Source organism: Aptenodytes patagonicus, chromosome Z (assembly GCF_965638725.1).
Source record: "Aptenodytes patagonicus chromosome Z, bAptPat1.pri.cur, whole genome shotgun sequence".
NCBI lineage: Eukaryota > Metazoa > Chordata > Aves > Sphenisciformes > Spheniscidae > Aptenodytes > Aptenodytes patagonicus.
The window spans coordinates 81968939-81982013 of record NC_134982.1 but is presented as its reverse complement, the minus strand read 5'-3'; the positions used below and the strand labels follow the sequence as shown (position 1 = coordinate 81982013).

Sequence of the window (13075 nt, the reverse complement as noted above, 5' to 3'; positions counted from 1 at the left end):
GTAGTAAAGACTAGGGGAAGGGTTGTCATTTAAATATGATGCTTCCTTCTGCTGAGGTTAATTCAGTTCCTGTCATAGTCTGAGTTTTACTTTTTACATGAGCCGCAAGTGCTTGCGTTTGAAACCAAAATCCTTGGATGAAGATAACGCATGTAGCTTTGAAATAATACATTTATTAAATATAACAGCAGGAATAACAAACTCCAGCTTGTCATTGTCAAAGTTGTTCCAAAAAATCAGTTGTATATCATAATCAGGGGTGACTGGAAGGTTTACTAAAGTTAAGGAAATGCTTTCTCAAGATAAGTGAGCTGTGTGTATGATGTCTGAATTGTAAAAGCGCAGTTTGTTTATTTTTTTTAAAAGGGTGATACTTCTTGACCTTTTGGTTTTAGCTTAAGTCAGGTTTGAAATACTCTCTTTTCTGTAGTATTTGCATTTAAAACTATTAACCTGGTTTAAAATGCATGTAGGTAATAACCCTTCTAAAATCGCATTTCTTTCAAAATTTCCATTAAATGTCCTGTGCAGAACTTCTCTCCCGCTTGCTAAGTCTTTGTGAGCATGAGATAATGGTATTTCCCACAAAGTGAGAGAGATGTAATAACAGTACAATTCCTAAAGACCATCTATCACCAAAATGAGCGTTATTTACTTTCTGAAATTTCTGGAGAGGTAGCCAGGTGAGCGGGTAGATCCTGCTTTTAGCATCACAGAGAAATGTTTAGCTAGGGACAAGATTTTGGTTTGGGTTTTGGGGGGTTTTTTTAAAGACATTTTGTTTCTTCATTTTTCTATGCAGAGTGTGCAAGGTATGTATTGCAGTATTCTTTCAGATGGTGGAATGAGTCCTGTATTTCTTGACCAGGGAGAAAGCATTAATTTTATTTGAAATGCTAGTATTGCTGTAACTTTTGGAATTTTAGATGTGGAAAGACAGACATTTGTGGAAGGTTTTTCAATTTTTAAAAAAAAATATTAATTTTGCTCTATACTCTAAATTAAATCAAACCTCTTACTGTTGCTATTTATAGGGTGCCGGACTGTGTCAGGCTGCTCTTAGAAAACCATAAATATGGAAATTATTTTTTCAGGGATCTTCATCTGAAGCACAGAGAAAAACTTGCTCATGGAAATAGATTTGGTCATCAGGAAAGGCAAATGTAGAGAGAAATCCTGTCTCGGTGCTGAGAATCTAACACGATTTTATGTGAAATAGTGTAGATGAAAACAGCTAGTTTGATTTCTACTGGTAGATTACTAGATGTGTAGTGTGTAACCCAAATTTCACCTCTGAAATACTTTAGCAAAATATAAAACAAAGATCTCTAACACTGTGGTAGCCATTTGAGGGGTGAAGGAGGACAAGAAGGGTTGTATAATTAACAGTAAAATGCAGTTGAACAGGAAAATAATTTTTTGTTAAGAATTGATGATAGCCTGCCCGAGCTTTGCAGAGGATAAGTTAAATGTTTGTGCTTATCAGCAGGCTGTGCCAGCACAAGAGTGTCATTTTGAGAGCTAATTTAGTTTAGTCCTGGTTAGAATTAAAACGTGTTAATGAAGAGTGTCTTATACACTGTGGTGACTGTTACTGCTGATGGACATGTCCACAAAAAAATGTAGAGGAAACTAAATAAATGGAAGTATATGAATTGTAAACTAACTTGGATAAATTCAATTCACACGTATTTTATGGTTCACCACTGGTACTCTTCAGGAGTACAAAACCTCATTTCGTTGAGAATGGAAGCACACACACCAGTGGTAGTTGTAAAGCACCTCTAAGCCATTTCATAAAATATAGGAGTCTTAAGGAGATATATTAAAATGTTACTTCCTAGTCATTTTTTGGTACTGCTACCATAATAAGAAAATGAAATAAAAATACCAAGCAGTCTTATTTCTTACCGTTTGGACTATAAATAGTTAAGTGATGCCAATCCTTTTAACCAGGAATAAAGTTTGAAAAACAAAAAAGATGAATATGAATTGTATTTTCAGAAACAGAATATGTAACTTGGCAATTGAATTCATTTTTTAATGGAGGAGAATAAAGATTTTTGGTTTGTTTCACTTCTTATCATTTAGAACTTTAAATTAATAAATGAAGAATTTGGTCATTATGAGAATTCCATCTGGCTTACGACCTTGATGCTGGCAGCTTGGACCCTCTTACAATACCTGCTCTTCAAGTAGCTCTTCAAGTAGCAGCACAGTTAATTGAAAATAATTTGTCATCATGTGTACAAATTTTTCAGCTTCTAGTTATAAGTAGTGTTTAGAGTTTGTGCTGATTATGGTGACTGAATTATACAAACCAATTAAAACCATTTCAGTCTTTTCTATACTGAGTGCTAAAACTGTGTTTCATCTTGTATTTTTTTAATTTGTGGTGTGCTCTTGTTACTTCCCTAAGAGATGTTCTCCAGTTAGGAGCATCATCTGTCTCTCAGGGTGTTGAGACATACAATCTAAGGAGATTGTTCCAAATTTGATAATGCAGGTTAAAAAAACCCAGGATGCTGAAAAGCAGTTATGACTTGGTTTTGTTTGCTTGTAAAACCATGAATTTAGAGGTGGTTTTGGGAAGCCCTGCAGAGCACTGTCTGATGCAAGCAGAACCCATTCCTCAGCTTTCCTAAGCTATGTAAAGTGCAGTAAGAGCATGGTATGGGCATTCTCTTCCAGGTCTGGATGGAGCTGTTGTTAGAGACGGATCCTCTCTCCCCACTGTCCCTCATTGCCCCCCCCAGCAGGGTGGTGCTGCCCCAGGCTGGGGCAGAGGAGAGGTCCCTGGCAGGCAGAGGTGTCCAGGTGAGCCCACTTGCTGGTGGCTGGTCAGGCTTGGCTGACACTGTGCTGAAGTACCCGAGATATGTAAAACACCTTCTCTTTCATGAGATCTCCTGTAGGAACGCTCATCTTGGGCACAGCAGGAGGGCCGAGCTGAGCAGGGAACATCTTCAATGGCTTGAGCACTCAGTGGATCGAGCACATCCCTCCTGGGGCTTCCACACGTCGTGCTTAGCAAGTCACCCTGCTGCAAGCTGGTCAGCCTTGGAGGGTGTATTTTGGCTGGATGGGACTGGTTGAGCTGCTGCTCTGCTTTCTGCAGCAGCCTTATATGTAGTCATTTAAACCAGATTGGTGGTGTGCTTTAAAACATACCTTCTGTCCTGCTTTGACCAGACAAATGCATATTTTCCCAAGCTGAAGAAAACCTTTTAGTACACCTAGCTGGGAAGATGTTAATGTGAATCTAGATGAATGTTGTTATTTTAAGCTACCCTGACTGAGAAAGGTGGGTTTTTTCATGCCATGTAGACAGGGTTCTCCTATTCAAGCAGTATTCATTCCATTTTATCCTCCTCAGCCTGAGCTTTTCTTTGCTGGCATTTTGGCTCTTGGTAAATTTTTACGGTTAGCAGATGCATGCAACCTCTCCATTACTCATGCCCAATAACTGCAGTAATTCTTTTTGAACTACGTTTATTTGTTTTCCTGGTGTGTGTGTGTGTTTGCTACATGAGGTTGTACTATACAGTATAATGAGTCATAGGGTATCATGTAATATGTATGTATTGGAACAGATATGGATATTTACGGTAAATTCAATCTCTTTAGGAATTCAGTCTCAATAGGAATTGAAATGTAAGCAATATTCAGGATTAGTTATTTGGCTGTGGATTATTGTAAATTTTGCAATGTATGTGGGACAAAGTGTGGTCGATAAATGTAACAGTATGAGTAAAAAAAGGATAAAAATGTCAATGAAAACACACCCACCCACCCACTCCCATATTTGGAGGCGAGTAAATTATATTCCCAGCTTTTGGAAGGAAAGTAAATTTAAAGAAAAACAGATTTATTGAAATCTGTCATACTTAGTGGAACACCATCTTTTAAATTCTTTTATTCCACCAGTATTAGGTACAATAAAACTAAAACATACCATATTCTAGAGTCACCCAAACAACTAAAAAAAGACAGAGTAAGAAATATATAACTGGCAGAGGAAGGTGCCAGCTTCTGTGCCTTTATGTCATCAGCTTCCTGGTGGATATTTTTTGTGAAATCATTTTCCTGAACACTGGAACCAAAATGTGGCCAGTGAGACTACTGTGCTTGAACGTTGCTTCTTCAAAGACTTTCCCTGCTGAGAAACTTATTATCTGCTTGTCCCTCTGTGTTCCCAGGGATTAAGAAAAATAGTATTTTACAAGATTTTTACATTGTACATGTACACATGCCCACACAACTCGCAAAATTGTATTAAATACACAGTTTATAAGATACCCTTTACTCTCCCTGTAGACAATCGGATTCTTTCTTTAGCAGGAGGGTAATGAAACGTACTAGAACATGTGGCACCATCATTCAAGTTCTTGAACTTTACTTCTTTTTAAGTATTTTTAACAATTCGATGTGATAGGATGCTATAAATAAGAGCAGGGAGCTTACTAAATTTAACATTTCACATCTTGATTTTATTTTGTGTAGTCTCTTCTTTTAGTATTTTTTTAGGGGTTTTTTTTAAGTACTTTTCTCCTTTTAGGTGGGTTTTTTTTTCACTTTAAGTTGATAAATACATATATTCTGTGGTGACTACACAAAAGGTTTTTTCTCTCTGGCTTCATTTTTCACCCAGTTTAGTAGAAGCTTCTGTTTATATTCCTTTGGTCTCAGCTACATGACAGCAGCTTTCAAGATGCTTTATGTGATACCAAATTACTGAGTTTTATACCTGAAGGCAGTAATTACAGTATACTGGTGTTTGCAGATGTGTTTAGTTGGCTGTTCTCCAAAACAGTTACCAGAATCTTCTGCTGTTGCTGCAACTTGCATGACACATGTTTTCAAACGCTGGTGGCATCTCCATCTCAGTTGTGGCTTAGATACGACGTTCTTACCTGTTATTTTGTTTTCTTCATGATGTTTTTTTTTTCTTTTTACCTTTTTTTTGTTTTGAATTTTGTTTTGGTTTGTTTTTTTGTTTGGGATTTGGGTTTTTTTTTTTCTTTTCTTAATACATAGTATGTGTGTCAGTTCCTGAACTCCATTTGAGAAGTTAGTTGTAGCTTAGGGTAGTGCGCACTAGTGTTGTTTACACCTCCTCATACTTGGTGTAATGTCCCTGTTGCAGATTAGAGGGACTTGAAGGCTGCAACAGTGACTGGAAACCCTTGAGAGCCATTTCAGCACCTGGAAATTACTGTGGGATGGAACCACTCTGGTAACACCCTTCCTCCTCAGCAGATCAGCTTCAAGAGATTGGTTTCCCTTAGACAGGCTTTGCAACATCTTCAGCAAGATCTGGCCCTGAAAAGCCAGATACATTATTTGAAGAGTATCCTATATCCTTTTGCACAGAGAGGGCTCTAGGAGATAATATTGTTTGCCCCTCTGTCTTCTTCCTACCCAATAGCTGAAGTTACTGCTGCATTATTAAATCACGTTACCTATCTTCTGGCATATTTTTCCAGCTTAATTATTTCTTTCTATTTTTACCCTGACTGTTTTTTGAAGAGTCATATCTATAATCCTTAGGTGGAAGAAGTGCTCTTGTACTTTGTGCATTGCTGACAGCCCTCTCCCTACCTGCTAGCTGGGGTAAGCAAGGAAGTATTTGATGCATCGGCGTGGCACCTATCCAGTCCCCCATGCTGAACTCTGAGACGAATAAGGAGTCTGTCTTGCTGAGAATTTAGTGTGGGGATCCATTAAAGCTTTCCGACTATCAAGATGCCGAATTTTGAATTGACACAAGGCTGAGGTAGCAGGCAGAAATGTCCAAGTCTTCAACATGCGAAGAATTTATTTTTTGTCTTCAGAAGACAAGTGCTACACCGACCAGTTCAAAATCTGTGATCACTGATTTTAATTTAGTGCCCGTATTTTGAACCCATTACTTTCTGTGATGTGTGTGCTGACATATCGTTAAGAGAAGGGGAAGAAAAAGTTTCCAAGAAGTCAAGGAAAGAGACCTACTAGCTGTAAGAAATGTAAGTCCACAGTGGTTCCTCCCCAAGCCATGGTCATTTCAGCAACTCTTAACAATAAAGTAAAACTAGATCAGAGACTAAATGTCAGCTGCTCTTATTAATTACAAAGGATGTAGCAAAACAACATGAGTCAAAAAGTGCCTACAGCTTGAGTTCATGTCTTTCAGAATGCCTGGTGCTTAATAATGTGTGTGTGGGAGACTTGAAAAAAATGGTCCCAACGAAGTGAAAAGCTGTTCATATTTAATTTATTTTCATTAAAACGTTTGACAGAATTTCTTTGTTGTCTTAATACATCTCAGTAGAACTTTTTGTGGACAAACATGATATTGGTGATGGAGAGGGAGAAGTTTAGTAGCTGGCATAAAAATGAGAATATGTAAGTTTTTCTTTTTAGTGGTAGAATTTTTGTGGTAAACTTAAGTACTAAATCTTGGTCCAAAAGAGCATAAAATGTTTTAGAATTGAACGTCACTATCTCACCATTTTCTGCAATGCTATGTAGACCTTTATTCATACTTATATTCATCAAAACATTAGTTGTGCTTCCCAGTTGTTCATATATTTTCCTGCCTATAGAACTGTGCAGTGTTTGTATCCATGGATCATCAAGAACCGTAAGAATTACTTGGAATTTACTAGATGAAGTCATTTGTTGCAGTTCCACTTGGGTTCAGTAGCTTAAAGAGTAGGAGAAGTTTTAAACACTTCCACAAACATGTTTAAGGGGAATACATAGATACATAAATATTTACAGTATATAAACCTTCTTGTAAGACAGAGTTGCATCAAAGAGGCTCCTGTAGTTATTCCATGCAATGAACTAACAAGTCAGTTAAGAATAGATGCACTGGCTCTCAAATCAAAGTCTGCTTTGATGCCTGCCTAGGAAACAATGCCTAAAAAAAAAAAAAATAATCTTGACATACATAATTTCAGAGAAGAATCCTAGACTTACTCTGTGAGGCTTTTACTAAATAGACTTAAGACCTACCTAGATCCAGACCTTCTCAAAAATCTGAAGCAGCTACTGACCTCGGGGGCACAGCAAACCAAATTGACTGACTCAAATTGTCAGGCATTAGAAACAATAAAAGTCATATTTTGAAAAGTGAAATTGCAACTTTATATGAGTAAGCCTCTTTCTCTCCTTAATGCAGTGGGGCATTTGTTTCAGCTTTCTTAATAGAATTTAAATTCTATACAAAAAAAATGTTTTTAGGTATTTTTATAAACTGCATAGAAAGGTGAACCCACTGGGAAGAGAGGGGACAAGCAGATTTCCATCCTGCTTGAAAGGAGCAGATGTTCTGCCAATAACACACTATTATATACTAATATTAGTAGTGTGATTCTACATTAAGGTACGGTTGACTTGAGAGACACTGCTCATTTCCCTCTTACGAGCTGTACAACTGTAAATAAAGTTAAGGTTTCATTTGCTGAATGAGGTAAACCAAATCCAAGATACTCACTAGAGTGTGCTGCACTCCTTACAATGCACTTGGTTGACCTTTATGGAAATTGTTGAAATTCTATTTTCCTCTCACTTTTACTGCTTTACAAGGGCCTGCATGTTTACACCCTTCACCACATACACGACCCTTTTTTCTTTCTTTCTTGTCAGAGAATCTCAGCATCAGAGAGAGGGCATGAAGAAGCCTCCCTCTTCTATAGCACATAATTTCAAATGCCTTTTTTATTAAAGTAATCTTTTCCAATTGTCATTGAACTTTCTTCTCCAGTTTGTAAACCCTCTGTATTTTAAATTGCTTTCTAGTACCTATTTTGAATGCGTGTTTATGTAGGTTACATTATTTCAGCTTTCATCTGATTTTGAGATCTGAAAGGTTTTGTTAAATTTTTTTATGCAAGATCATAGGAAATATTCCATTACTAATTATTGGTAAAATAATTGTAATTCTTTTGCTAGCTATTGCTACTATTAATACATGCATTGCTAGCATTGATGATCACAGGCGTTTTAGTTTATAACACAGTGCTGCTGATGGAGCTGAAATATACCATTAATTTGTGAAACAGTGATGTTGATCATAGAGTTTTAGTGATCTGCCAGTGGTCCTTAGCTACAGCTGACTAGATGATGCCTGTGTAGGTATATTTCTTTCTTTTCAAAGAGATGCCAAGAGTGGGTTTAAACGTGCAGCAGCTCATTTGTCATCAGAGATTGCTCCTGGGAAGTCCCAAAAGACTCCTTTCCTTTATCTCTCCCTTGTCTCCAGTGGCAGTGTCATGAACAGAAGTGAGTTCCTCTTTCACAATATAAAGAATCAGTCTTTTTTGTCCCTGTGTTCACAGTCAAAGCATATTTTTAGCTCTTCATTTTCTTCTGGAGTTACAGGTACACTTGCTTGCCAAAATGATCCTCTTCATCATCTGTTTAGTCAGATGTTTGTGCCTTTTTCCTGTAGATCTCAACACTTGCCACTAATCTCCCAGCTTTTTAGATTTCTAGATTATTGTCACACTTTGGGATGGAATACGTAGAGATGTTAAATGTATTTGCTGGTACTACCATTTGTTTATCATAAGGGACTGACCTTGTTTGTGGGCTGTGAAGTAGAATAGTGGTAGCCAAGAGCCACTGGAACCTCACAAGGTACAGGGCAGTATGACAGATTTGGGTATAAATGTGGTTTTGAGAGAGGAGATTTACTGTGTGAGCAGGGAGTTAAATATGGAGGGGTGGGAGGAGTGCAACATTGAATTAATATGGTTAATGGAACCACCAAACTTGTAAATATTTACAATATAAACTTGAAATCTGTGCCCTCACAGGTTAAATCTTGTATTACATTTTACTGTATTATTATGAAAAAGTGAATGGAAATTATTTGTGAATTATTATGCTGTTACTTACCTCTTGACTCTCCCAAGAACATTTTTGTTTTCTGTTCCAGGGTTCCTATCTTTGCCCCTTCTCCAGTGGAAAGTATAGATGTGTGATTATATGATCTAAATGGTTTATTATTCTTCACTGTCAGCACATTAAGTTGTTTATATTCTGCATTCACAACTGCTGTAACAAAGTTCTAAATAATAGACCTTGATAGATGCATTCACTAAGATTCTCTAAATTTATTTAGTTCTGCTAAACATTGTGGAATAACATACTGAACGCTCTGTGGAAGTATTTAAGCGGGATGCTTGAGGTGTGAGCATGGCAGAAGCCATACGTCCAGTGACTCCATGTGGTATTTACAAGCTAAGTTGAATTACTTAGCAGTATTTCTTTTTTTCATAGCCTTTCATGTCCCCTCGGTACCCTGGAGGTCCAAGGCCACCTTTAAGAATACCCAATCAGGTAAGATTTTATCACTTATGCACCGTTGTGGTCCAGGGTGATGGTGCAGTGGTGGGAACAGGGAATGTTGTCGTCTTGGCTACCAATGGCTCGTTGGCTACAAAACTCACTCAGTCCCTCTCCACCCCATTTTGTCTGACCATGAAATTAGTTCTTTTGATAAGGTGTGGCCATGCCACTCCCAGCTCACTTTCCTATGCTGAATTAGTGTCTACACCTCAAAATTTACTGTGCGTTAAGCCTGTTGGCAGAGGGAGGATATAGTTGCCTTGTGTGGTGCTGCATTAACCTCAGCTAGCCAACGCTGCCTGCTCTGAGGTGAAGGCAGAATGTCCCCATAACTGTTACACTCTCTAAAGTTTCCTAACCACATGAACCAGTTAGCTCTGAGAATTTTTTTACTTAATTCTACGTAAAATGCACGGCTCCCTCCTATTCTTTGTTGGATATATGAAGTATATTTATCTCATAGTAAATATGGAGATTATTGGTGAGAAACATATCATAAAGTGCTTTATGGCTCTTATAGACACTCTGAGGACTTTATAAAAGCATCGAATTCCCAATTTTCTCTCATCTCCATCAAAGGATATGCATGCCAGTGTAACAAGAATGAGTAATGAGCTGCTGTTCATCAGCAGAGACCTTTATTGGCCCATCTGTGAAAAGATGGTTCTGGAAGCAGATAGCATTTGTATTTTTAAGTTCTCCACAGTGCAGATAGAGGAGGAGAAAGCGGTTGTCAGCAGATGAAAAGTTAAAGATAAGCAGACAGAAAAATATCAGTGGATCTCTGAAAGAAAAACTGTCATTTGCAATCTTGGGAAAGGTTGATAGGATAGATGGAATGGGTGTTTTGGTCCAACTTAAACTTCCAGGACTGCCTTTCTTCTTGTCACAACTTGATGAGGAGACTTTCATGCCCCAAACTCAGTTCTGGCTATTTTTTATATCTGTATAACACAATGTCAACAAACTTGTCTTTAGCACTGGCACAATATTGCCAGAAACTATGAAGTTTAAATTTTAATAAGCTGGATATATCAGGTGGCAAGACTTCTTCAGATATTCCTCTACATCAAACATGGTGATGTTTGGGAGCAGGTTAAGTTACCTGTACCATAGCTACTTTCTCACAAGGGAGATAGGTGACTTAATTAACCTTGCTGAAATGATCATCAAGGGACAACGTAAGAGTGCAATGTCATTAGCACTTTAGTTAAATACTTGCTACAGACATACTGTAACTCAGTACAAAATAACTTCCTGATTTTTGCACCTTTCAGTAATATCTTAGCCAGAGATACACCAGTGTTTGGGTTTCACATATTCCTTTGTTTCTCTTTCTATGTTTCTGAACACTGTAAATACTGGCAGGTAGAAACTGGATGTGGTGAGTGCTGTGAAAGCACTGCCAACCTGCAGTTTTAGTTTCAGAAGTGGTTTTGTCTGCACATTGTGATACTTTCAGTTCAGAGCTGTAATATAATCACATAATCTTAGTGAATTACAGCTCTTGCTATTCATTTACATTATGCCGCATTCATGAATTACTGCTTTTTACAACACTGCCATTATTTAAGTTACAGTATAGCTGGGCAGTGTGTGGAAGTAATAAACTATTGTAGTGCAGCTTTAAGGCTGAAATTTTGATTAGATGGAAGTCAGTAAAATCAGAGTTAAAATTCCCACTGTAACTATAACTATTCCTTAATGCCTTGCAGTAGGGATTGTGTTTCTTAGGCAAGGAAGGGTAACACAGGGCATGCGTGCACAGCACAGTCCAGTGCTGTGTAAGGGTTATCTGAGCTGGATCTAGGTTTTGTAGCAAGGAAAGTTAATACCTACCAAGTGCCGCACGAGTGCCTCTTAAGTTGCCTCCAGTACTCGATCACATCCTACAAGATCAAGCCCTACAAAGGTATTTGCTGTTGGCAATGCATTGTGCTGTGCAGGTACACTTGGTTTTCTTGAAAAGTGGTATGACGTGTTAGAAAGGAACCACAGATCCTCATGTAATGATCTGCACTGTAATGACTGCGTGAGTTAAGTCTTTGGTCACATGTGCTCACAGCAGCAAATGCCTCCATGTCCTTGCGTGTCACCTGCCATCTCTGCCAGAAGTGACCAGTTCCTGCTTTGCTAGTATTTGACACTTCTTCGTGCACTTAATGTATTGTTCTTATGTATTGCCCAGACTTCAAGCCACTGAAGTACATGTAAAACTCTGATTTAAATGATGTCGCCTCAGATTATTTGTTTATTCCATTAATCTTGCAGTTCAGTAACTTTTGACTGTATTACCTTTGAGGTAATAACGTGCATCTTAATTTTGAATTTCCTACTTCTTGTGGAAACAAACTGTATAATACTTGCAGATAGGTTCCCCTTTGTACGTATTCAAGACTACTACAGTATTTCCAGGTCGAGTAACTTATCCATTCCCACAGTAAGCAATACCTGTGTTGCCTGAGTAGATTACTTTCATAGAAACAGATTTACTCACTCTGGATAAATTTTTACTGAAAACGTGGTGTTGTTCTGAAATGCTAGTGGATCAGCTACAAAGATCCATTCATAAAAACATTTTTCTAGTTGACTAAACTATAGGTAAGAGACTGTAGAAATTAGCCTTACACCTAATTCACTTTCTATAAACCCAAAGGGCAGATTAAAATGTGGGGACATAAAAGCAATGCGTTTGATTTGGACCAGAGGTGAAGTAACAACACTATGTACCTTCATGCTTGAAGGCAAGATTTAGGAGCAAGTTTTGTGACTGTTGTTATCTCCTGTAGATGAATAATAAGCTTATCTTGGCATTGATGCCCTTCAAGAGTAAGGCAGAGTGGAAGATAAAATGTCCCCCACATCACAGCCCTAATTATCCATATCCTGTGAATGCTGTATGGTTGGCTCAGTTACGGCTCACTCTCAGAGAACATCAGTGTCTGCATCTTGACCTCTGAAAGCAACTGTTAAAATAATGGTTAAAAGGGAAAACTGTAGCAATATAAGCTTTGGATAAATTGCCACCCAAATTACCCAAGAAAAAGGCAGTGTTTGGAGGTTAAATAATAGGTAAGCTAAAGTGAAGGAAGTATTGTGGGGGGGAAGGCAAATTAGGTGATTATATTTTGGAGATTATTTATACATAATTCCACAGAAGTCCAAGAGTTTGTCCATGCAAATCCATAGTCAGGGTGGTAGGACATTCAGGACTTTCAGTTTAGTTAGGCACTTAGGACATTTAGTTAGGGCATTTAGGAAAGTTAACTCTTCCACATTACTGTTGTCTCAGAAGAAACATCCGGGAATTAAAAACAAAATATCTGCATTATGTCTTTAACATAAATTTCAAAGCATTATATGCTTTTAACATACGGTTTCTATGCCTGCAGGCACTCGGAGGTGTCCCAGGAAGTCAGCCATTATTGCCTAGCGGGATGGACCCAACACGGCAGCAAGGTGAATGAAATAATTATTTGGACCATCAAAAGCACTGTCTTCTCAAACTCGCGTCTTCCTTTCTGTGTTTCAAAGCTTACTACAGCTTTTTAAGCTTTTTGTTAATTAAAAAGGAATGATTTGTTAAAGTTGTTTTAGAAGGTGCTTGTGTATTGCAGTTTTTAAAGTTACATAATTTTATTTGCAGGACATCCAAACATGGGTGGGCCAATGCAGAGAATGACTCCTCCAAGAGGAATGGTTCCGTTAGGACCACAGGTACCTTCCACAGATAGAT

General features: G+C 37.9%; 1 protein-coding gene across 3 annotated transcripts in view; it reads left to right on the top strand.

The window, feature by feature from the left end:
* SSBP2 (single stranded DNA binding protein 2) overlaps nt 1–13075 on the top strand; it is a 217034-nt gene that overhangs the window by 156846 nt on the left and 47113 nt on the right. For all 3 annotated transcript variants that reach the window (XM_076362395.1, XM_076362396.1, XM_076362394.1), the window contains 3 exons: nt 9271–9330; nt 12732–12798; nt 12986–13056. In XM_076362395.1, coding sequence (XP_076218510.1) covers nt 9271–9330; nt 12732–12798; nt 12986–13056 — 198 coding nt within the window. The remainder of the gene's footprint in view (nt 1–9270; nt 9331–12731; nt 12799–12985; nt 13057–13075) is intronic.